The sequence below is a fragment of the Lolium perenne genome, chromosome 2 (genome assembly GCF_019359855.2).
Source record: "Lolium perenne isolate Kyuss_39 chromosome 2, Kyuss_2.0, whole genome shotgun sequence".
In the NCBI taxonomy this organism is placed as follows: Eukaryota; Viridiplantae; Streptophyta; class Magnoliopsida; order Poales; family Poaceae; genus Lolium; species Lolium perenne.
This window is the reverse complement of record NC_067245.2, coordinates 228,281,247-228,305,485: the sequence shown is the minus strand read 5'-3', so window position 1 is coordinate 228,305,485 and position 24,239 is coordinate 228,281,247. Positions and strand designations below refer to the sequence as shown.

At 46.9% G+C, this 24,239-nt stretch overlaps 2 protein-coding genes across 2 annotated transcripts; both read right to left on the bottom strand.

The window, feature by feature from the left end:
* Nucleotides 1-4,879: 4,879 nt before the first annotated feature.
* Nucleotides 4,880-5,620, bottom strand: LOC127329199 (uncharacterized mitochondrial protein AtMg00310-like). The gene has a single exon (XM_051355735.1). The coding sequence runs from the start codon at nucleotides 5,618-5,620 to the stop codon at nucleotides 4,880-4,882; it is 741 nt and encodes a 246-aa protein (XP_051211695.1).
* Nucleotides 5,621-8,739: 3,119 nt separating this feature from the next.
* LOC139835745 (uncharacterized) lies at nucleotides 8,740-9,486 on the bottom strand. The gene has a single exon (XM_071825608.1). The coding sequence runs from the start codon at nucleotides 9,484-9,486 to the stop codon at nucleotides 8,740-8,742; it is 747 nt and encodes a 248-aa protein (XP_071681709.1).
* Nucleotides 9,487-24,239: the final 14,753 nt, after the last annotated feature.

Sequence of the window (24,239 nt, the reverse complement as noted above, 5' to 3'; positions counted from 1 at the left end):
TACGGAGCCAGAAGACGAGACAGAGGGGCGCCACGAGGTGCGCACACCATATGGCGGCGCGGTGGGCCCCTGGGCCGCGCCGCCCTATGGTGACGCCGCCTCGGCTAGCCCCCGACGCTTCCCTCTGGACTACTTAAAGCCCTTGACCTAAAAACGCACGGGGGTTCGACCAATTTGCCAGAAGACATCCAGAACTCCGCCGCCATCGCGAAACCCAATTTCGGGATCAGAAACTCTATTCTGGCACCCTGCCGGGATGGGGAATTGGAGGAGATCATCGCCATCATCACCACCGACACCTCTCCATCGACCATCCATGTTTCCCCCATCCATGTGTGAGTAAATCCCTTGTTGTAGGCTGAAGGGGATGGTAGGGATTGGATGAGATTATTCATGTAATAGCCATAAGATTGTTAGGGCATAGTGCCTAGTATCCGTTGTTGGTACTTTTATGATATTATTGCAACTTGTTATGCTTAATGCTTGTCACTAGGGCCCGAGTGCCATGATTTCAGATCTGAACATGTTATTGATTCATGATGATATTCATTGTTTTATGATCTTACCTGCAAGTTGTATACACATATTGTTGTCCGGAACCCGAGGCCCCAAAGTGACAGAAATTGGGACAACCAGAGGGGAAGGGTGTGATATGAGGATCACATGTGTTCACGGAGTGTTAACGCTTTGCTCCGGTACTATATTAAAAGGAGTACCTTAATTACCAGTAGTTTCCCTAGAGGCCCGGCTGCCACCGGCTGGTAGGATAAAAGATGTTGTGCAAGTTTCTCATTGCGAGCACGTACGACTATATACGGAACACATTGTTTAGTACTTGGATACTGTTTTATTATTATCTGCAAATGCCTTGTCTTGATTATTACATGAGTTATCTTATCCATGCAGCGCCCGTTCATCCATCCCTATGCCTACAGTATTTTAATCCTGTTGTTTACTATAATCACTACTGATGTCTTTATTACACTGCTGCTTATATTTCACTATTGCTACTTCTATAAAACTATTGCTACTGATAAATTCTTGCGAGCAAGTTTGTTTCCAGGTGCTGCTGAATTGACAACTTTGCTGTTAAGGCTTACAAATATTCTTTGGCTCCCCTTGTGTCGAATCAATAAATTGGGTTTTACTTCCCTCGAAGACTGTTGCGATCCCCTATACTTGTGGGTCATCACCGCTGCCTCGGCTTGCCTGCGCCGGCAGGCCGCCATCATCTTCCCCAGCTAATCCTGACGGTCGCCGACACCCAACACGAGAGGAACCGCCCCCGACACACTTTGGCAGCGGGGGGCCACTGCCACCGCGGCCCGGAGACGGCGGTAGCGGCAGCGAGCGAGCGTCGGAGGGGAGGGGTGGGGAGAAGGCAGCGGCGGGCACCCCCGGTATCGCCTGGGGACAGCGACACGGGGGAGGGGGAGTTTTTTTGGCTATAATTACAGACAAATGCCTCTTACTCTCCAATCTTCATATATATGTGCACCAAGGCATGTTCTGTACGCTGTACGAACGACTGCAACGTGATAAAAATGATTTTGTGTGCACCCCTCTGAGAGCATCTTTAGTCGCATCATTCAAAGACTTTTGAGATGCGTCGACTATTTTACATTTCTCAGTTGCGAGTTTCAAAGGGATTTTTCATCCGGCGCAGTCCAATAAGGTGTTCGGCGCTTCTAGGCCGTCCCCGCTCCAGAGGGAACGCTTCGGGCGCACAGAACAGAGCCAAAAAAAAGTGAGGCGGGTACCCACCTGGCAGCGACCACGTCCAAGGCGGTTGCTTCCCGCCTTTATTTCTCGTCGTGCCTCCCACCCCTCCGCCGCTGCTCAATTTGTCGGACGTTTTGACGGACAATTTCTCCTGCCTTGGACACCGCCGTGATGACTGACTCCCTCGCTGTTGTTTTCGCCGCTGCCGCTTCGCCAACGCGTCCCAGATCGCGCCGGCAAATCCGCCCCTCCTCCGCGCACAGAATGTGTTCGGTGGTTTGTCTGGTAGGTGTGACACGTCGTTGTTCGTTGCCTCCTCTGCCGCGAATGAATTTTAACCATTTTTTTTCATAGATGGATAGCGAGGACGAAATGATCGTGGAAATGATGGGGGAAGAGGAAGGCTTCGACGATGACCTTCGAGAGCATTTGTCGATCATCGCGTCCCTCCAAAACATGCTTGACGGCGACGCGGAAAGGAAGAAGAGGCTGCATCGTAGAGGTTCAACGCCAGGAACAAAGAAGTCAAAGCCCCGGTAGAATATGGAGAGACATACCAAGTTTCACAACGACTAGCATAGGCCGACAATTTTCGGCGCCGGTATAGGATGAGCAAGAGTTTGTTCATGAATATCGTCCATGGTGTTCGAGAGTTCGAGCCCTACTTCAAGTTGAACCACGACGCTGTTAGCACGGCCGGGTTCTCGTCGATTCAGAAATGCACCGCTGCCATGAGGATGCTTTCATACGGAGCACCTGCCGATACACATGACGACTACCTTCACATGAGTGAGTCTGCTGCCATTGAGTGCATGTATAAGTTTTGCCGGGCTATGGTGGGAAAATTTGGCAAGTAATACTTGAGAGGGCCAACTGAAGAAGAGACTACAAAGTTCATGGCCCAAAATGCAGCGAGATGATTCTCTAGGATGCTTGGAAGCAGCGATTGTATGCACTGGTTATGGAAGAACTGTCCGTTTGCTTGACAAGGTATATACAAAGGGCGTCATGAATATTGCAGATTGGTGCTTGAAGCTGTGGCAGATTATGACATATGGATTCGGCATTTTTTTTTTGACATGGCGGGATCACACAATAATATCAACGTGTTGCAGCGGTCTCCGGTGTTTAGCAAACTAGTGGAAGATCATGCACCACCATGCAACTATAAGATCAATGGCCACCAATATACCAAAGAATATTATCTAACTGATGGTATATATCTAAAATTGGTGATATTTATCAAAACAATCTCGGTGCCATCAGGTTAGAAGAATTTACACTTTGCTTCACGACAGGAGGCTTTGCCGGAAGGATGTCAAGCAGGCATTTGGTGTGCTCTAATCTCAGTTTGCTATTGTTCGGTACCTTGCTCTAAGGTGGTCTCACGATCAAATGTGGGAGGTGATGCAGGCTTGTGTGATCATGCACAACATGATTATCGAGGATGACCGCAAGAATCGGGCCAGGACACATATTGGTCCCCATGAGTGTTAGAGCCCTCTTAAGAAGATTGATCACGAGGTGCGTGCAGATTTTGCTGACTTCCTCGGCATACACGCGGAGATCCGTGACATCAATGTTCACGATCAACTGCAACATGATCTCGTTGAGCATATGTGGAGGGTCAAAGGATTATCCGAAAATGCGGGGGCGCCTTGATCTAGCCCAACTTATTATATTTGTTTGGTTTGTTTTTGTTTGTTGTATTTTAATTTGGAAAGAATTTTAGCAAACATATTTATTTGTGTACTATGTTTAATAAATTGGTTGTGTTTTCAAATACTCTAAACGAAAAAAACAAATTTTAGGGTCTTGTTTGGGGGCGTGACTAGAGAGAGACGTGCTCCAAACACGACACTAAGCGACAGCGTTCCTCAAATGCTCGATCCGATTTGATTTGGTGGCTGTCTTGGAGAACGTGAGTGGTGAGTGGAGATGCTCTTATGTTGTTCGATCTTGTTTCCTAGCTGCTACGGATATCTCTAAATGTACTTCATGTGCGCGATGCTGCACCGCCGACATAACAGTGCCATCATGGCATAGGTCTCACATCGATGTGGAAGGACATGTATAATGAGTGACGTTAGTTTTTTTATGGTCATTACGCTATATTCTTTGTGTTGTTTTTTTTAGGGGAAACATCACTTTATTGATTAACTAGAATCATTACAGAGAGTATCTCGGAGAAAGTCCGGTGCCTCAAAACGAAAAATAGAAAAGACTAACAGTTCTGCTCTACGAGCTAACAAGTGCGCTGCTTCATTACGCAAACGAGGGATATGACGAAACTTCACAGACATGAATTCCACCGCGATTAGCTTGATGTCTTGGATGACCACACCAATTCCCATCCGATCCAAGGCAGTAGACTGAATACGCTTGATCACAATGAGGCAGTCTGAAGCCAAGATGATCTTGTTGAAGACTTCTTCTTGAGCGAAAGTTAATGCACGCCTCATGGCCAGTGCTTCGGCAAGTTCAGGCAACGTAACCTCATCAAAGACTTGACTGCAAGCAAACAAGCACATACCGATGTGGTTCCTGATTACGACGCCCACTCCCATTCTCGAAGACGGAGCAAACAAAGCCGCATCCACGCTGATGAAGACAGTACCCTCCGACGGCGGCGGCCAATGGGGCAAGGATATCAAGGACGCACGCCTGTGAACAGACACTGGTTTGCATAGATGTTGCTCAATCATCTCAACATAAGCTTTAATTTTCTCTGCTAGGCTGTTTGGGTGTCATAGGCTCACCATGTCGGATACCGTTACGAGTCTCCCAGATATGCCAAATGGTAACAGCCAGCACAATTCGTTTAATCACCGAGGATCTCTCAAGGAAATCGAACATCCAGTCCCTTGCTCTCACAAAGTTCTTGCGACGAAGCTGGATCATATAGCTCTTCTTCAGCTCCTGCCAAACCTCCCTGGCAGAAGACACACACGTCCTGGCATTCAGTATGACGGTGTCGAAGTTGGTGAGCAGTAGGAAGACAGTCATGGGCGAATCGCCATAGAACAATCTTCATTTTCCCCGGAGCTCTGATTCTCCATAGGGTCTTCCAACCCTTGGCCTCATCTGCTCGGTTTGAACGGCTCCCCGCTCCCGTTGTGCTTTGATGTTGCATGAAATCACGGGACCGAGCGAGGTTTTAGCCAGACTTCACAGTATAGGTACCAAATTTTGTTGATGGCCATGATATGAAGTCCTCCCCGCCCCGTTTGCTGATCGGCACCTGTAGAATCTTTTCAGCTATGACATCCTCAAAAGCAGCACGAACACGGTCCACATCCCATCCGCCTTGATCCTCATCGATCAAAAAGCTCACTGTCGCACCCACTGGTATAGCAATGCGTGGACTGAGCATAAAAGGACGTATGCCTGGTATCCAGTTATCAGATAGAAGTTTGGTCCTTTGTCCATTACCAATTCCCCACTGGATCCCCTCCTTGAGCAGTTCCATCCCAAACAAGATACTCCTCCATGTACAAGAAGATGAATGTGGCTTCGGAGCTTCCAACAGTTCACAGTTGGGAAAGTATCTGCCTTTAAGAAACCGAGCACAGAGAGAGTTGGGCTCCGTCAACAACCTCCAACACTGCCGAGCAAGCATTGCTTGGTTGAAGACAACAAAATCTTGAAAGCCGAGGCCACCAAGATCCTTCCCTGCCGTCAGCCATTCCCATGATCGCCAGTGCATTTTCTTCTTCCCATTCTCTCTGCCCCACCAATGATCGGCCAAAGACCGCCGAAACGACTCACAGTTAGCCACAGGCACTTGGAAGAAGCTCATAATATATGCGGGGATAGCTTGGATTACTGCTTTCAGGAAGATTTCGTTGCCGGCACGTGATAACGGTCTATCAGACAGACAGTTAACTCTCTTCCACATTCTACCAAGTAGAAAATTAAAGGTTCCGATGGGTGATCGACCGATCTCGAATGGCATACCAAGGTAAGTCTCTTGCAACGCTTCATTATGGACCCCAAGCTGATACATAGCCCCAATCTTCACCTCCGACCGGCAGTGAGGACCGAAGAAGATACTGGATTTATCTCGATTGATCTTCTATCCCGAGCAGTCACAAAATAAACGCAGGGTATCGTTTAGAGCGGCCACACTCTTTTGATCACATCGAGTAAAGAATATACTGTCGTCCGCAAACAGGAGATGAGAGATAGGAGGGCCCTGGCGGAGGCCCTTGCATGAAAAAGGCCGTGTTGCGATCCCCTTCTTTGAGCCACTCAACGCGAGATTGTTGTCTTGCCATAATCTCCTCGTGCTCAAACAGGTCACACAGTTTCTTCTCTAACCGGGCGATCTCCAAGCGATCCCCACACCAAGGAGCCAACCGGAGAGTTTTCAGTTCCCGCTCTAACTTTTGAATTTCTTTACGAATAGAGCCTCGTGGCTCCATTTCTTGAGCGAGCCTGCCACTCCTTGAAGTCTGGCCCATGTAACTCTTAGACCTGGCGCATTCGGTCCACCACCAGTGAAAGAACATGTCCATTACCCCATGTGTGGTTTTGGTAATTGATGACAATCCCTATGAACTAACGGTTGCTTTGAGAATATATCTTAGGTCAAGTCCATAGCCATGTGTTGGATTCAAGGTTGCAAGATGGAGAAGATCGAGTATGATGAAGAAGACCGATGAAGATGGTCTCAAAGAGACAAAGACGGTGTTGAAGATGAAGAGAGAAGACGGCGTAGAAGATGGATGAAGACGGTGGCGTGCATACAAGATCGAAGAAAACGGTGGCGTGTATGTTGGAGGAAGACGGTGGCATGTACAATGATGAAGAGGGTGAACACGAAGCTTGCCGACTCGAGAGGAAGAGGAACGCGCAAGGATAAGGTTTGTGCTCGATAGGATAGTGAGTCGCATCTTCGGAGAGAGCTCAAACCTTGCATGCATTGCATCGTGTTTCTTGGTTCTTCATTCTGGTTGCATCGCATGTTGCATGTGCGAGGGTGATGATTTTCCCGATATACCGTATTGAGAGGTTACACCTCTATGACCATGAGAAAATCATCACTCACTCCTTTGCATGATTTCACCTTCTAAAGATGTAGCTCTTGTCGCCCTCTTTCCAACAAAATTGGTTTCATGTCATTCCGAGTTTCCTAGCTCAAGATATCGCATTTTTCGTATCGTCATATTTTAAAAAGAAAAAAGAAATTGCTTTTGGGCCGGGCGGTACTACCGCTGGCGGTACCGGCCCAAGTACCGCATCAGCCTTCCAGGCTTACTGGACTCGAAGCGGTACCAAGCCGGTACCAGCCCGGTAGTACCGTAACCCATTTACGGTACCAGGCCGGTACCGGGCCCGGTACTACCGCTTTGGCCCAGCTCGCATCCGCCCGCCTTGGGCCGCGCCGCCCCACCACGCCTGCCTGCTGCCGCTGTCCGCTCGCATGGGCCCTGCCCCGCACTCACGCACGCGCCTGGCAGTCGCCGCTCCCGCGCTGCTTCGCTCGATCCCCGCGCGTGGAGTCAACACGGCTCCCGCGCGGGAGAACCTGCCCCGCGTGCTGCTGCTGCCGCTGCATGGCTGGCCCCACCGCTGCTGCTCCTACACGCGCGCGCACGCCCTTGGTCGCCGCATGCATGCACTGCTATGCCACCGTTGTTTCCCTCTCTCTCTCTGCAGATTTGCTATTTTCTCAGCACAAGCGGTAGTACCGCTCCGAGCAGCGGTACTACCGGTTTTGGGCCGTTTTTCAGATCTGCTTTTTGGGGGAAAAGCGGTAGTACCGTTTTGATAAGCGGTAGTACCGGTTTACGCGAATCTGACCATTTTTCTAGCCCCCAACAGCTATATTTTGGAGCCCCTATTTATACCTCTCTTCCACCTCCAACCCATATACTTCTTTCCCTTCATTCTCTCTCCTCCATTGTTGACCTTGAGTTGTTTCTTCCTCCTCTTGATCCCCCCACTATTTCTTGCATATTTTTGGGGGAAAGGAGAGAAGAGATCTAGATCTAGAGCTTCACCAATTGAATCCCTCTCCAAGTGAGGGGATCTTGCTAGATCTAGATCTTGGAGTTTCTTGGTGTTTCTTCACATATTTGTTCTTCCTCCCTTATTCCCCAATAGCTTTTGTAGCTTTGTTGGAATTTGGGAGAGAAGAACTTGGGCATCTTAGTGGTGTTCTTAGCCATTGCATTAGGTGCATCGGTTTGGGTTCTCTCTGGGGTTTTGATCTCGTAGAGTGCGTGTTTGACCTTAGTGGTGTTCTTGCCTTAGTGGCCTTATCGTCTTTGTGGCGTGGTGGCCTTTGTGGCGTTGTTACCTTTGTGGTGTTGTATCCTTTGTGGTCTTGTAGCCTTAGTGGCTTATCGTCTTTGTGGCGTGGTGGCCTTTGTGGCGTTGTGGCCTTTGTGGAGTGGGTTAGCCTTTGTGGTTTTGGAGCCGGTTGTGGCGCGTTGGTGTCTTGGTGGCTTTGTTGCCGGTGTGGCGTGTTGTAGCCTCTTGTGGCCTTATGCTTGAGAGCCTCCGTGTTATGGAATTGCCTCAAGCTTGATACTTGGGTGTTTGCCCAAGCTTGTACGGGTTCGGTGACCACCCTCAAGGGTCCCTTAGTGGATTGAGGCTTTCCTCCTTGGAGGAAAGGCTCGAGGAGAATACGGTAGCCCTAGTGGCTTATTGGAGTGCTGCCTCCACACCGCTCCAGACGGAGACGTAGCACCCTTGGGTGTGAACTTCGGGATACATCGTTGTCTCCTCGTGCACCGGTTACTTCTCAACCCGAGCTCCTTTACCTATGCGCTTTACCTTGTTATATCTATCTTGCTTGATGTGCTATACCTAGCTTGTTATCACATTGTGCTCATCACGCTAGCATATGTTGTTGGTGCTCTTAGGCAAACCCCTAGTTGATAGGCTTTGAGCTAAACTAGTAAACACATGTATAGTTTTATTCCGCCTAGTTTAGCTCTCAAGTAGAAGTTTTTATACACCGCCTATTCACCCCCCCCCCCCCCTCTAGGCGACGTCCTAGAACATTCAACCAGTCCAGGCCTGCTCGACCACCTGCTTATACTCCGGAGACCGTAGCCAGGCTGCCTCAAAATGAAAACCCGTCTGAACTGGACGCGCCCGAGCTTCATCTGCGTTCTTCTTCAGGTTGATAGAGATAGCAAAATGATCAGAGGTAGTCGTGATGATATTCTCGAAGTGGCAGTCATCAAACATATGCATGAAATCACCATTTCCTATCGCTCGATCAAGGAGGACTTGCACATTTCTATCCGAGTCCTGCTTGTTTGACCATGTGTAGATAGGTCCAGAGAAACCCAAGTCCACTAGGCCACAGTCGTCTAGACACTCTCTGAACTGAATCATCTGTGCCTCGGATCGGTCATTAGAGCCAAAATGCTCACTGTTATGGAGAACCTCATTAAAATCACCACAGACGATCCAGGGACCATCCCCTTGTGTTTTTAGCCGGCGCAAGAAATTCCAGAATTCATGCCACTTCTCTCTTTTAGGTTCACCATAAACAAAACTAGCACGCCACGAGTCACCATTCTCAGCTTTGATGCCAACATCAATACATTGGGAGTTTAAACCTTTGAGCTGGACGGTGTAGGGCTGCAACCAAAATAGGGCCAAACCCCCGCTGAGACCCACGCTACTCACTCCAAAGAAACCTGAGTAGCCGAGGGACAACATAAAATTCTGCGCATGTTTGTCCTTCATCTTCGTCTCCGAAAGAAAAAGGAAGGAGGGTCGGAAAGTTTCACGAGCCATCTAAGCTCGTCAACCGTCGCGTCCGACCCGAGGCCACGACAGTTCCAGCATAAGAAACGCATTGCGTTAGTAGAGGCTGGTCAACAGCCCCTGCAAGATCCGCCGATCGATTTGATTATGTACTCATCTTACGCTTCTTATTCGAGTTTATACTCTATTCATCATTAGAAACCGCCCCTGGCAGCATCAGAGTGCCATCCTGGCAGCATCAGAGTGCCATCCTGCACAATATCAGCTGGAGCAATCACTGGGACACTTGGGTTCTCACGAATAACCAACGCCCCTGCAGCAGTTTTTGGCACATAAACATGTTGGGGTTTCCTCTTGCTCCCAGCTGTTCTGCCACCAGTATCATTTTGGCCCCTTGTAGCACCCATCTTGTCAACCGCGGCCTTTTGAGTTCGTGGCTTCCGGGCTTTTGCTGGCGAGGTGACTTCAGCTCCACCTTTCTTTTGCGATGGCATTGCCGGTTGATTACTAGAGCCTTGCCCAGATTGTGCACTCTGGCCAGAAGAGGCTTTTTCCTTCCATTTGTCCGGCACACATAGACGTTCGCTGCACCAAGGCAGCCTCCCATCCTCATCTCGTTCAGCAGGTGTAGGACAAGCCAAAGTGGAATGCCCAAGAACACCGCACGAGAAACAGTACATCGGCAACCGCTCGTACATCACCTCATAAAAGATAGTTTCATTCCTCTTTGTTGAATGTACTCCGACACAGTGCATCAGCGGTTCAGTGAGGTTTACGAGCACCCTCGCTCTGAGGTATTCACCCCAAGCACGACCATTCTCATCCACCTCTACTCTCTCCACTTTACCAATCATACCAACTAGGGGCACCCCCTTTCCCTATTCATCAATGCAAACGGTAGCCGCATCACTCGCAGCCACAACAATAGTTTATCAAAGACAACATCACGGGCATTCACCCGAGGGTCAAACACTTTCAACAAGATCGCATGTTTCCCCAGCATCCAGGGTGATCCATTGATCACATGGTCCATATCAGCCTTCGATGCAAATTCCGCCGCAAAAAGGTTAGGTCCAGACGGGTGCACTGTCAAACCCTTCGGATTCCCCCATGCAGGACGAACAACTGATCTGATCGTCTGTATATGAAAGATATTCGGTGCCAGGACCTTACCCACCAATGCCCAATCTGGGCAGCCTGCAAATTCATCCGCATCTTCTTCAAGGACGAAGGGGCACGCCTCTTGCGACGTCAACTTCAGCCTGCCCATCATGGCGGACACGCCGTCACCAGCGTTGCCATGCGCCTCCGAGGATTTGCCGCGATCAGAGGATTCCGCCGCCGCCTCGCCCTTCTTCTCCATCGTTGCTGCCTCCGTGGCAGCCACACCAACCGCTTTCACGATCCGATCGCCCATCATCGTAGTACCCACTAGTTCCAGTCCGTTCGTCACCAATGGTGGGCGGCAAGAATAGGTCTGCCCCTTGATCACCCCGAGATAGATTGGACAGAGAAGGGGGGTGCAGATCGAGAGGCAGATCGATCGGAAAGAGGTAGAGAAACCGGGGTGATCACGATGAGGAATCGAGAATCACCACAAAAAACCTCGTAGATCTAAAAGTCGCCGGTCGCTAGAGCGAAGACGGAAACCCTAGAAAAACAAGCAACGTAACCTATTCCGTGAGTGCCTTTTCTACTAGTGTACTGGAGCAAGCCTAGTATATTCTTTGTATTGTTGGAGGAGGAATGAAGAAAGAAAATAACGTTTTGTCTTGGCTCAGAGATTATCTCTTACAAAATAAAAGGAGGTTATTTTCTCTTTTGTACCATATGTTTTCCCTTAGTAAAATAATTTTCTATCAAAATTTAATTAATTCGCATTTGTTTCTAGATGACAATATGGGATGATTCATTGTACTCCCCCGCCCAAAAAAAAACTGCTCTACTTTACCTAGATACGGATCTATCTATAACTGTTCAGCTTTTTCCAGATACAGATGTATCTATAAGTAAAACATGTCTATATGCTTCCATATTTAGATAAAATTTAGTAATTTTTAAAAAAAACAGAGGGAGTACCATATTTATATCTATTGTTTTCCTACCACTATAGATGTGGTGATGATAAGTCTTTTAAGGTCATCTTTAGTGGCATGATCTAAACGTAGCAAGGTGGTCCGTTTTGGTCCGTGCGGACAGGAGGACACAAAAAACCTAACCCAGTTGCCCAACGTAAACAGGCCGAGGCACATATTGGCACATTTCAGACTCAAATTTAGGTTGAAATGTGTCAGCGCAAAGCGCCCATGTTCTCTCGCATCCTCCTCAAGTAGATTTGCAGCGACCTAGCAGACTGTTCGCATGCTGGTGCTGATGAGTGGCGGCGTTGTGTCTTCTGTGCCGTCATCAATAACACTCGCTTCCAGCGCCAACGGCAGCACCTCCGGCGTCAGTCTGGCCATGGCCATGGGAGGCACAATTCTTCATTGACCTAGCCAACAAGGATTAAGCAGCAATGGCGTCGTGCAAACCTTGATTATCTAGGGTTTATTTTCCTTTACATATATGCTTTTACCGTTTTATTTGCCCAATGCAACATAAGTATTAATATATTAAATATTATAAAAATATTAAAAATAGGTATGTCTATTGGGCTGTCCTGGACCTAAACATACAACGGGAACATTTATGTCCACATGTGACCCAAATTAATTGAAACAAACATACCGTCTCCGTCATATGAAACTTGTTTTATTTTTATTTAAATTTAGATTTAGATATATGTGGACACTATTTGACATCTAAATACAAATAAAATTAAAAACTTGTTTCGTGAGATAGTGGGAGTATTTATTTTTATTAATCTGAAATGGATGGGCGTGGTAGCACAGAGCATCGCACGAGTCCACAAACATTCCCTTGTCGCCACAAGCCGCTACACGCGTAGACGCACTGCATCGTTCGTGGCCAACTCGTCGTCGCCGTTCGGTTGCAGGCAGCCATGTGGGCGGCCATGGTGACTCGGAAATGAATAGATGTACTTCGTCTTGATCGCCCCACCGCGCGCGGGCACCGAGGGTTTTGTCCGCGTCATCACGTGCGCCGTCCCCCGGAGCATATTGTTTACGCAGCGGCGAACGGCGCCCGATCGATCGACGCCGTCCTGAAACTGAGATTGTAGGACACATCTTACAACAATGCAACGATCGACTCGAGCACTGCAGCATATATATGTAGGAAAAGAAACTCTAACCTCTCTCCCTCGCGTGGCGCTCCCCAGGGCGCCGCCGAGGGGCCCAGACCTGACCACACACCCCCCCCCCCCCCCCTCCCCTCCCTCAAGTTGCCTCCCTCCCGCCGCTGCCACCGGCCTCTGGCGCGGGCGACAGCCCCTGGTACCGAAGGTGCTGGGGTGGAGGTTTGCAGCGGCGATTCGTTGGTGCGGCTGGGGTGGCATCGACGGCTTGGTCGTGGGCGGAGGTCGGGACATCGTCCCCGGCCTGGGGGCTGCTCGCCGGACGGTGATGGCACGTCGTGGGTCTAGGCCTCCCACCTAGGCCCGCCATCCTATGGCGGCGCAGAGGGGCGTGGGGCAGTGGATAGGCTGGTGGAGGGATGCGAAGGTGGCGCTACGGCAGCGGCGGCCCTCGGTGGTTGTTGCCGGCCCCGGGTTGCTACCAGCGGCAATGCGGTCAGGGCCTGATCTGGGCCCAGGGCGGGCTGCGGTTTCGCGGCTGTCAGAGGCTGTGGTGTATCATGCTGGCTCCCGCATCCCAGGGTCGTTCGTCCTGCTGGATTCGGTGTGACGGGCGGCGAGGATGACCGTTTGCGTGGGGGCCCGGCCTGGATAAAGGCGGTGGTCCTAGGGTTTCTCACGCGCAAAGATGAAGACCTTCTGGATGTCGATCCTTCTTCATCTAGCCGGAGTGATGAGTTCCGGAAGACTTTGCCTGCGAATGGAACAATGCATCTTTTGCATAGAGTTTGCTGGATCGGGTGGTATTCGGTCGCGCGCACCCATGTTTTATTCCGACCGTTTGGTTCTGGAGAAAGCGGCGCGTAGTTCAGTTATGTGTTGACATCAAGTGACTTTTTGGCCCATGATGAAGTCAGAAGAAGAGAATATCATGAAGATCGGATTGAAAGACTAGCTAAGCGAGGTTCAAGTCTTCGCGATGTTGAGGGGCTTGCTTGGTGCTCCGGGCTTTGCAACGGTGGCATGATAGCGGGGCGACAGCACATGTGAAGTTCAGAGTCCTACCTTTTAGGGTGGAAATCTAAGGTCTGACCTTAACTGGTTGTGTCTGGCAATGATCTTGTTGGAGGCATTGTTTTGAGAGCGGGGAGGTGAAAACCTAAGATCTTTGATCGGACGACGACGGTGCTGGTGCACTGTTCTTGGAGACGTCGCTTTTGGAGAGCCTGTATTTCAGGTGTTGTCTTGGTGGTGGATGTATTGTTGTTGCTAGACCTGAGATACTGTAGCGAGGTTTTTATTTCTTAAGATGTTGAGTTGTAGAGATTGTGTGTAATTGATATCTTCTGCTATTAATATATTCCTTTTTGAAAACGTAGGTTTGGCTGCAGGTACACAAGAACTTTTGATGAATGTGTTTTTCCCTGGTCGATCGATCGGTTTTCTCCTTATCCACACGTGGACTTGATCTCGTGAACGAGAAATCCCACGTACGTACGGAGCCAGAGCACCTGCACGACTCCACCAACATACAGTAAATCCCTCTCACCACGAGCCGCGAGCCGCGAGCTATACGTCGTCGTGGCCAAGTCGTCCTTGCCGTCCGGTTGCGGCCATGTCATGTGCGCATGCAGATGCAGAGATCGGTCCTTCCTGAACGCACCGCACGTATTTCGTCTTGATCGCCCCACCACCAACACACACCCTACTTACCGTGCACGGGTCAAAAGGTTTTCGCCGTTTATGTCTGCCGCTATTTTTTTGTTTACAGGTAGCTCATCGAACCTTCCGCTCGGTATGTCTCTCGCTATTATGCAATCGTTTCGGCTAACCACTCCGCTAAACCTCTAGGCTCTAGCATGTCACTACCTCTTGTGGGTAAGTCACGCAATCATGCGCGGCGGCGGATGGGAAGTTTCAGCAAACTCTGCTATCTGTCGTGGCGCCAAGCGGAAGAGCGGAATGCATTTTTTATAAAGCATAAATTAATATCGCAAAGAAATTAATTACACTTAGTATCTGTGTGTATCAACAAGATAACCTAAAACACTTAGACTAGTCATAGTGGGAAGTAATATAGAGTAGTAACATGTAGTATATGTTACTACTCTATGTTACTATCTCCATAGTGGGTAGTAACACATGTGTGGTGTCATGCAAAGCCATATAAATTAGGTTGTAGACTCATCTAGTCTTGGGAAATGTGATGTTATGGTAACATAGCTAGTTACCACAATGCTCTCTTTCCTCAATTAATAACATGTCAGGTCATCAAAATGCTTAGTTGGCATTGCATGTAGTCTTATGTTACTAACTAAGTTACTCCCACTATGAGTAGTCTTAGGTGCACACGTGTAAAAAAGAGAATAAGAGAAAGAGGAAGATACCGCCGCGGTGACCAACCACTCGTAGGAGCAACACTTTAATCAACACCAAAGACAATCACCCGAACTTCAAAAGAGGTTATCCATAAGCAACGCTTTAAAAGAGGAGAAAACAATGCACAAGCATTGTTGTCGCACTGGTGGAAAAAGGGCCTTTGGTCGCGGTTCGCAACTGCCATTAGTCGCGGTTGCACAACCGCGACCAAATGAGCGTGACTAAAGGCCCCCCCTTTAGTCGCGGTTGCTTACGAACCGCGACTAAAGGCCCGTCCACGTGGGCGCCAGACGGCCGTCGGGGCGGAGGACCTTTAGTCGCGGTTCTTCTGGCCAACCGCGACTAAAGGCCGCCGCAGGTTTAGGGTTTTAGCCCCCCCCTAAACCTGCCCCCCCCCCCCTAACCAGTTTTCTGTTTAATTTGTATTGTTTTATTTCTTTTGTGCTTTATTTTAATTTTGAAGGAGTTTCACATATTCTACGGTACTACATACATGCATATGAATGTACAATTTCAAACAAATTTGAAATTAGAACCAAAAAGAATTCAAGAGGAATATACAATATATATTCAATATCATCGGATGACCATATACAATTTTCAACAAGTTTCCATACATAATTTAATGCATATAAAGTTCTACGTCATCGTAATGGTGTTCTCCTTTAGGATGGAGGACTTCCCTCCTGAACCATCCAGCTAGTTCCTCTTGAAGTGGTAGGAAGCGAGCTTCTGGACTAAGCATCATCCGGAGGTTATTCCTCTGAGCATTCATATCACTCGGAACCCGCTCAGAGGTGTATCTCCGGATCATCTCACAGACATAGTATCCACATAGATTGGTCCCCGCTGGCTGAATATCCCCACCATTCTTAGCCTTTGACCTTTTGAATTCTAGCTCTTTTTTGAATTCACCGACCTTTGTATCTACGAACCGTGTCCAAACCCTACGAGGCAAAGAAAATTAAATGAACAAGAGAGTTATTAGTTACTTGAAGCTTAGGAAATGAACGAAATAGGCCGATCGATATAGAGCGCAAATGAATGAAAATAATTACTTCTGCAGCATTCTTCTCATGCCGACCCAAAGCTTTGGATCCATATTCAGAGAGTCGTGGACGAGACATTCTGAGGTGTCAACTTTAATTACTAGCAGAATCCAGTGGAACCTGCGGACACGATACATGCACAGTACGTCATGCATAACTCATCGATTAGCCGGCCACATACCATGCATGGAGTAAACAAAAGAGAATATGCTCAAGACAGAAACACTCACCCAAAATGGTAAGGAAATATAATATCACTTTTGAGTTCCTGCTTTGTAAAAAACTGCCACAGGTCTGCCTCCATGTCGGCGGGGTGATGCTCCAACACATATCCATTAACGATGTGTGGGTCAATGAACCCAACATCATGGATGTTCCTTACTCTGCATTCCTTAATCTTCATTCTGCATGTATAATAGCGGACACAACAATATAGTTAGGACATATATATAGTGCACGCAATATGAACGAGATGGGGTAGAAATAAATCACTTACAGAACGTAGCAACTGATGATAGATTTGTCGAGCTCGCACAGATTGAAAAGCTGGAACAATTCACTCAGATGAATTTGTACATAGTAATGTTTGAAGTGATGCTCATGTCTAACTTCCGCATAAATATATTCTTTGGCGTTTTTATTTTTTATGTAACCCTTGTACCATTTCAGCAGACCTTTCATTTGTGGAGGTAGATCCTCTTCCTGCGCAGGCTCGACGAGAGGCCCATTCTTCACATATGTAATTACTACCTCCTTCACTGGCGCATCATCAAGGCCTAACAGTTCACGAAGAGTAATACCTAAGTTGGCCGCTTGTTCTCTGGCACTCGTTACAGTCAATCCTTGTGCTGCCGCAGCTGCTATGATATCGGGGTCATCCGGACCGGCGGCTTTCACTATAAGCGGGGAAATCGATTGTTTACTTTGTTCCCCGAGCTGGGCAACTCGTTTCCCGCTTTTTTTACTTTCTAATTCCGTTTTCTCGGCCTCCTCCAAGGCTTTGTTCTCCTGGTTCTCCGCCCGCTCTTTCTTCTCCTTCAACATGAGTGCCTGCCTACGAAGTTCACGTGCATAGTCGTCAGGCAGATTCTTCGCGGCTTGGGACGGTGTGCTCAAAAATGACTTAGCCCACTTCTTTTGCTCATCAGAAAATACTGGCTTGGGCTCGGGCTCTTTTCTTCTTGCACTCCGCCTTCCATTTCTCATAATCAGCAGCCGCGGCCGCGTCGACTTCCTCGGCACTACGTTCCCAAGGCCTTGTGGGGAGAGGCTTCAGTGATGGCTCCGGTACCTTTGTGGTCTTAGGTACATAAGGGTCCGGGTTAATAATCCAGGACTGCTTCTGCTTCTTTGCCGGAGGTGGATTGGGGGGCGGCGTCTGATCACCCACCGGACGAGGACTGGGGGGCGGCGTCTGATCACCCGCCGGACGTTGTGGACTGGGGGGCGTCGGCTGACGTGACGGAGGTGTAGGTGAACCGCCACCACCACCACCACCACCACCACCGCCACCGCCACCGCCACCACCACCACCGTAGGGGGGTGGACTTGTTGTCCTTGGCGCCTCGCCTGGAAACTTGATAAACTTCTTTTGCCATAGAATGAACTGGCGCTTGACATCTCCAAGTCTTTTCTCCCCTTCAGGTGTAGTAATGTCAATCTCCAGGTCCTCAAACCCTAGGACTATGTCCTCCACCGTGACACGAGCATAGCCATCTTGAATGGGGTTGTTGTGGTGGAGTGCTCCAGGTAAATATGGTAAAGCACTGCCGATGGCTACCTTCATGGACATGTTACCGATAGGATAATACAGATGACATTCTTTCATCTCCTTTATATCGTCCACGGGGTAGCGAGGAGGCTCCGGTGCAGTAATTTCGACCACTAGAGGCTCCGGTGCAGTAATTTCGATCGTCGGTGCATCTGCACCAGCCGGTGGGGCCTCCGTGGAAGCCACGCTGCTTCTCCGCTGCTGGCTTCCGAGATCCGCTGGATGATCTTCATGCTGCGCCCGAGCTGCATCTCTTTCGGCTACTAGTACACTCACGGTTTTCTTCATCACATCCATTTCCGATGCCAACCGCACCACAACATCTGCTTCCCGATCCATCTTTCTCTTACGGCTTATGTAACCGTACGGGTCATCGTTCTGGGGGAACCCTATTTTCCACGGAATGTGCCCCATGCCTCGTACACGTCCTCCGTGTTCAGGATTCCCGAGGGCTTTTGTCAGCGCGTCGTTCTCTCTGTTGAACTTGATCTTCCCCTCTTGAGCATCCCTCATTGCGTCAATAAGGGCTTGGGTGGGTTTAATTATTTTGCCCCGGTAAACACACTCCTCTGTCTCCGGGTTCAGCGTTCCCCCATGCCCGTACCACCAGCTTTTGGCCCTTGGGTCCCATCCCTCCGTACCTGGACGGATTCCTCGCGCCCTCAGCTCGTTCTCCATCTTCTCCCACCTAGGCTCCCAAAGGCGATACCCTCCTGGCCCCATAATATGATTGTACTCCTTCTTAGCCGCATTTTCCTTATTTTTTTCGATATTTGAATGAACTGCTCCGATTTCTTTTGCTTCACAAATTCTGGCCAATCATGTTTCAGTTTCTCATATTGTCCTTTGAAATCCGGAGTCTTGTTCTGCTTGACAAAGTCATGGGCTAGATTTTTCTTGAATTTCCGGAATGCGTTGGCCATCTTATGAAGAGCGAACTGTTTGACTAGCCTCCTCCTCTCCTTGTTTTCCTCAATCTTGATACCCTCCTCATCGAGTTTGTTCTATTCCGGAGGTAGAACGAAATGTTCCATAAGCTTCTTGAAGTAATCTTTTTTTGTTCTCTTCTCGACAAAAGTGAAACCAACACGTGCCTTCTTTGGCTAATTCCACTCCTGGACGGTGATCGGGACGTTGTCTCTAACAACGGCTCCGCATTGGCTGACAAACTTGGTGGCGTTCTTGCGGGGCTCCAGCGGCCTGCCGGTTGCACTGTCGACAACCTCGATGGTGCATGTTTCTCCTTATTTCATCGTCTTGGTTGCGCCACGCTTTGACGACGTACTCGATTGTTTCGACGATCCGGCTGATGACCCACAAGTATAGGGGATCGCGATAGTCTTCGAGGGTAGTATAACCCAATTTATTGATTCGACACAAGGGGAGGTAAAGAATACTTATAAGCCTTAACAACTGAGTTGTCAATTCAGCTGCACCTGGAAAAGCACTAGCAACAGGGGTGATGTGAAAGTAGCAGTAATATGAGAGCAATAGTAACAGTAACACAGCAGCAGTAATAGCAATATGAGAGCGATGGCACCAGAAGATAGTTGATACTACTTCCAATGACATGTAGAACAAGTATATGATGATGAGAGATGGACCGGGGTTCCCAGCGATCTACACTAGTGGTAACTCTCCAATAAGTGACAAGTGTTGGGTGAACAAATTACAGTTGGGAAATTGATAGGAATCAAAGCATTAAGAAAGAACATCAGGCTTATTAATTATGTAGGCATGTTTTCCATATATAGTCGTACGTGCTCGCAATGAGAAACTTGCACAACATCTATTGTCCTACCAGCCGGTGGCAGCCGGGCCTCAAGGGAAACTACTGGATATTAAGGTACTCCTTTTAATAGAGTACCGGAGCAAAGCATTAACACTCCGTGAAAACATGTGATCCTCACATCACTACCATCCCCTCCGGTTGTCCCGATTTCTGTCACTTCGGGGCCTTTGGTTCCGGACAGTGACATGTGCATACAACTTGTAGATACAATCTAAGCAATAAGTATAGAGCTCAAATCTAAGATCATGCCACTCGGGCCCTAGTGACAAGCATTAAGCATAACAAGATTGCAGCAACAATAACTTCACAAACTTTATAGATAGACTAATCATAATGTATCATCCATCGGATCCCAACAAACACAACACCGATTACATCAGATGAATCTCAATCATGTAAGGCAGCTCATGAGACCATTGTATTGAAGTACATGGGGGAGAGTATACCGACATAGCTACAGCTAGAACCCGTAGTCCATGGGGGAACTACTCACAGAGCATGGCGGAGGCGATGGCGTTGATGGAGATGGCTTCCGGGGGCACTTCCCCGTCCCGGCAGGGTGCCGGGACAGAGACTTCTGTCCCCCGAATTGGAGTTTCGCAATGGCGGCGGCGCCACAGTAACTTTTCTGGAGTTTCGTCAATTGGTACGGTGTTTTTAGGTCGAAAGGGATTTTATAGGCGAAGAGGCGGCGCAGGGGGGCACCTGGGGGCGCCACACCCTAGGCCGGCGCGGCCAGGGTCTGGCCCGCGCCGCCATGTGGTGTGGTGGCCCCCTGGCCCATCTCCGACTCTTCTTCGGTGTTCTGGATGCTTCCGGGAAAAATAGGAGGTTTGGCGTTGATTTCGTCCAATTCCGAGAATATTGCCCGAACAGCCTTTCTGGAACCAAAAACAGCAGAAAACAGGAACTGGCACTGTGGCATCTTGTTAATAGGTTAGTTCCGGAAAATGCATGAAATCATCATAAAGTGCAAGCAAAACATGTAAGTATTGTCATAAAACAAGCATGGAACGACAGAAATTATGGATACGTCGGGGACGTATCAGCATCCCCAAGCTTAGTTCCTGCTCGTCCCGAGCAGGTAAACGATAATAAGAATAATTTCTGTAGTGACATGCTACTTACATAACCTTGATCATACTATTACAAAGCATATGAAATGAATGAAGTGACTCAAGGCAATGATCTATAGTTGCTAACAAGTAGATAACATATAGCAAAACTTTTCATGAATAATGCTTTCAAGACAAGTATCAAAAGTCTTGCATAAGAGTTAACTCATAAAGCAATAAATTCAAAGTAAAAGCATCGAAGCAACACAAAGGAAGATTAAAGTTTCAGCGGTTGCTTTCAACTCTCAACATGCATATCTCATGGATATTGTCAACATAAAGTAATATGATGAATGCAAATATGCAAGTATGTAAGAATCAATGCACAGTTAACACAAGTGTTTGCTTCTAAGGTGGAAGGAAGTGGGTAAACTGACTCAACATAAAGTAAAAGAATGGCCCTTCAAAGAGGAAAGCATCGATTGCTATATTTGTGCTAGAGCTTTTATTTTGAAAACATAGAGAGAGCATAAAAGTAAAATTTTGAGAGGTGTTTGTTGTTGTCAACGAATGGTAGTGGGCACTCTAACCCCCTCGCCAGACAAACCTTCAAAGAGCGGCTCCCATTTTATTTTATTTTTGGGTGGCACTCCTTCCAACCTTTCTTTCACAAACCATGGCTAACCGAATCCTCGGGTGCCTGCCAACAATCTCATACCATGAAGGAGTGCCTTTTTATTTTAGTTTTATTATGATGACACTCCTCCCAACCTTTGCTTACACAAGCCATGGCTAACCGAATCCTTCGGGTGCCATCCAACAATCACATACCATGGAGGAGTGTCTATTTTGGTTAATTAATTCGGGACTGGGAATCCCATTGCCAGCTCTTTTTGCAAAATTATTGGATAAGCGGATGTAGCCACTAGTCCATTGGTGAAAGTTGCCCAACAAGATTGAAAGATAAACACCACATACTTCCTCATGAGCTATAAAACATTGACACAAATTGAGAAGCATTTTGAATTGTTTAAAGGTAGCACTCAAGCAATTTACTTTGGAATGGCAGGAAATACCACATAGTAGGTAGATATGGTGGACACAAGTGGCATAGTGTTTTGGCTCAAGATTTTGGATGCACGAGAAGCATTTCCTCTCAGTACAGGGCTTAGGCTAGCAAGGTTGTTTGAAGCAAACACAAGTATGAACCGGTACAGCAAAACTTACATAAGAACATATCGCAAGCATTATAATACTCTACACTGTCTTCCTTGTTGCTCAAACACTTTTACTAGAAAATATCTAGACCTTAAGAGAGATCAATTACGCAAACCAATTTCAACAAGCTCTACGGTAGTTCTCCACTAATAGGTTTAAACTACATGCAAAAACTTATGATCTACTTGAGAGCTCAAAACAATTGCCAAGTGTCAAATTATCCACGACATATGAGGCATTTTTCTTTTCCAACCAAATAAAGATAAGTATTGTAGCTTCCAACTTTTATCATTGAACATTAAAAGTAAAACGAAGAACAAGTGTTCATATGAAAAAGCGGAGCATGTCTCTCTCCCAAACAAGGATTGCTAGGATCCGATCTTATTCAAACATAAACAAAACGAAAATAAACACACAGACGCTCCAAGTAAAGCACATATGATGTGACCGAATAAAAATATAGTTTCAGGGGAGGAACCTGATAAGTTGATGAAGAAGGGGATGCCCAAGGCATCCCCAAGCTTAGACGCTTGAGTCTTCTTGAAATATGCAGGGATGAACCACGGGGGCATCCCCAAGCTTAGACTTTTCACTCTTCTTGATCATATATCATCCTCCTCTCTTGACCCTTGAAAACTTCCTTCACAGCAAACTTCTCATAAACTTCATTAGAGGGGTTAGTACTCAAAAAATTTGAATCCACCTTGGTCCTGTAGTGGCACATTGCAAGAACTCAATAAAACATTAGCTACAGCCCTCTACGTCTAGAAAGCCTTGCTTAAAGTCCACAAGAGACAATGCAAAAAACAGAGACAGAATCTGCCAAAACAGAACAGCCAGTAAAGACGAATTTTAAATAAATACTTCCGTTGCTAAAATCAGAAAACTCAAAACTAATGAAAGTTGCGTACATATCTGAGGAACACGCACGTAAATTGGTATATTTTTCTGAGTTACCTACAGAGAAAACAGCCCAGATTCATGACAGATAGAAATCTGTTTCTGCGCAGAAATCCAAATCTAGTATCAACCTTCGATTAGAGGCTTCACTTGGTACAACAAAACACAAAACTAAGATAAGGAGATGTTGCTACAGTAGTAAACAACTTCCAAGACAAATATAAAACAAATTACTGTAGCAAAATAACACATGGGTTATCTCCCAAGAAGTTGCTTTCTTTATAGCCATTAAGATGGGCTCAGCAGTTTTAATGATGCACTCGCAAGAAATAGTATTTGAAGAAAAAGAGAGCATCAAGAGGCAAATTCAAAACACATTTAAGTCTAACATGCTTCCTATGCAAAGGAATCTTGTAAATAAACAAGTTCATGAAAAGCAAAGTAACAAGCATAGGAAGATAAAACAAGTGTAACTTCAAAATTTTAAGCACATAGAGAGGTGTATTAGTACCATGAAAATTTCTACAACCATATTTTCCTCTCTCATAATAATTTTCAGTAGCTTCATGAATAAACTCAACAATATAACTATCACATGAAGCATACTTTTCATGATTTCCAAACACATAATTTTTATCAAGTTCAAGAATAGTGGAATTAAAACTTTCAAACTTACTTTTATTAATAATATAACAAGGTAGTTGATCAATCTCAAGAGATATGGGACTCATAGAATAAGTCAAGAATTCTCCAATCCCATTTTCATTAGTAGTACAATTAATATTATCAAGTAACATAGGACCATCATCTAGAGCTTTATCATAAACATTTGCTAAGCAAAATTCTTTAGTACCATGCATGTCGACATCAGGCACAAACAAAGCATTATCATAAGATTTATCAAAGTAGCATGGATTATCATAAATAACAGTAGCATAATTATTTTCACAAGTTTTACTCATAGGGAATATTTCAAGAGAATCCACAGGAACATAACATTCAACCTCTTTCGGTAAGCATGGAGGACAATCAAATAATGTAAGAGATAAAGAGTTACTCTCATTAGAAGGTTGGCATGGGTAACTAATCCATTCTTCCTCCTTTTGTTCGTCGCTCTCCTCTTCTTTTTCATCCAATGAGCTTTCAGGTCCATCAATTTCCTCCTCTTTTTCATCCAATGCGCTTTCAGGTTCATCAATTTCTTCTTCCACTTGTTCCTGCAAATTGTGAGTGCATTCTTGTGCATTAATGTGTCTCTCTTTATAATCAAGGATATAAGGATTCCTACTGTAGCATTCTATGCAAGAATTAAGGATAGTAGAGACATAATCTTTAAGGTCCTTACAAATAGCACAAGTTTCATAATTCTCAACCATGAAGGATTCTATCTCAGAGGCTCCCATAAATAAGACAAATTGTTCTA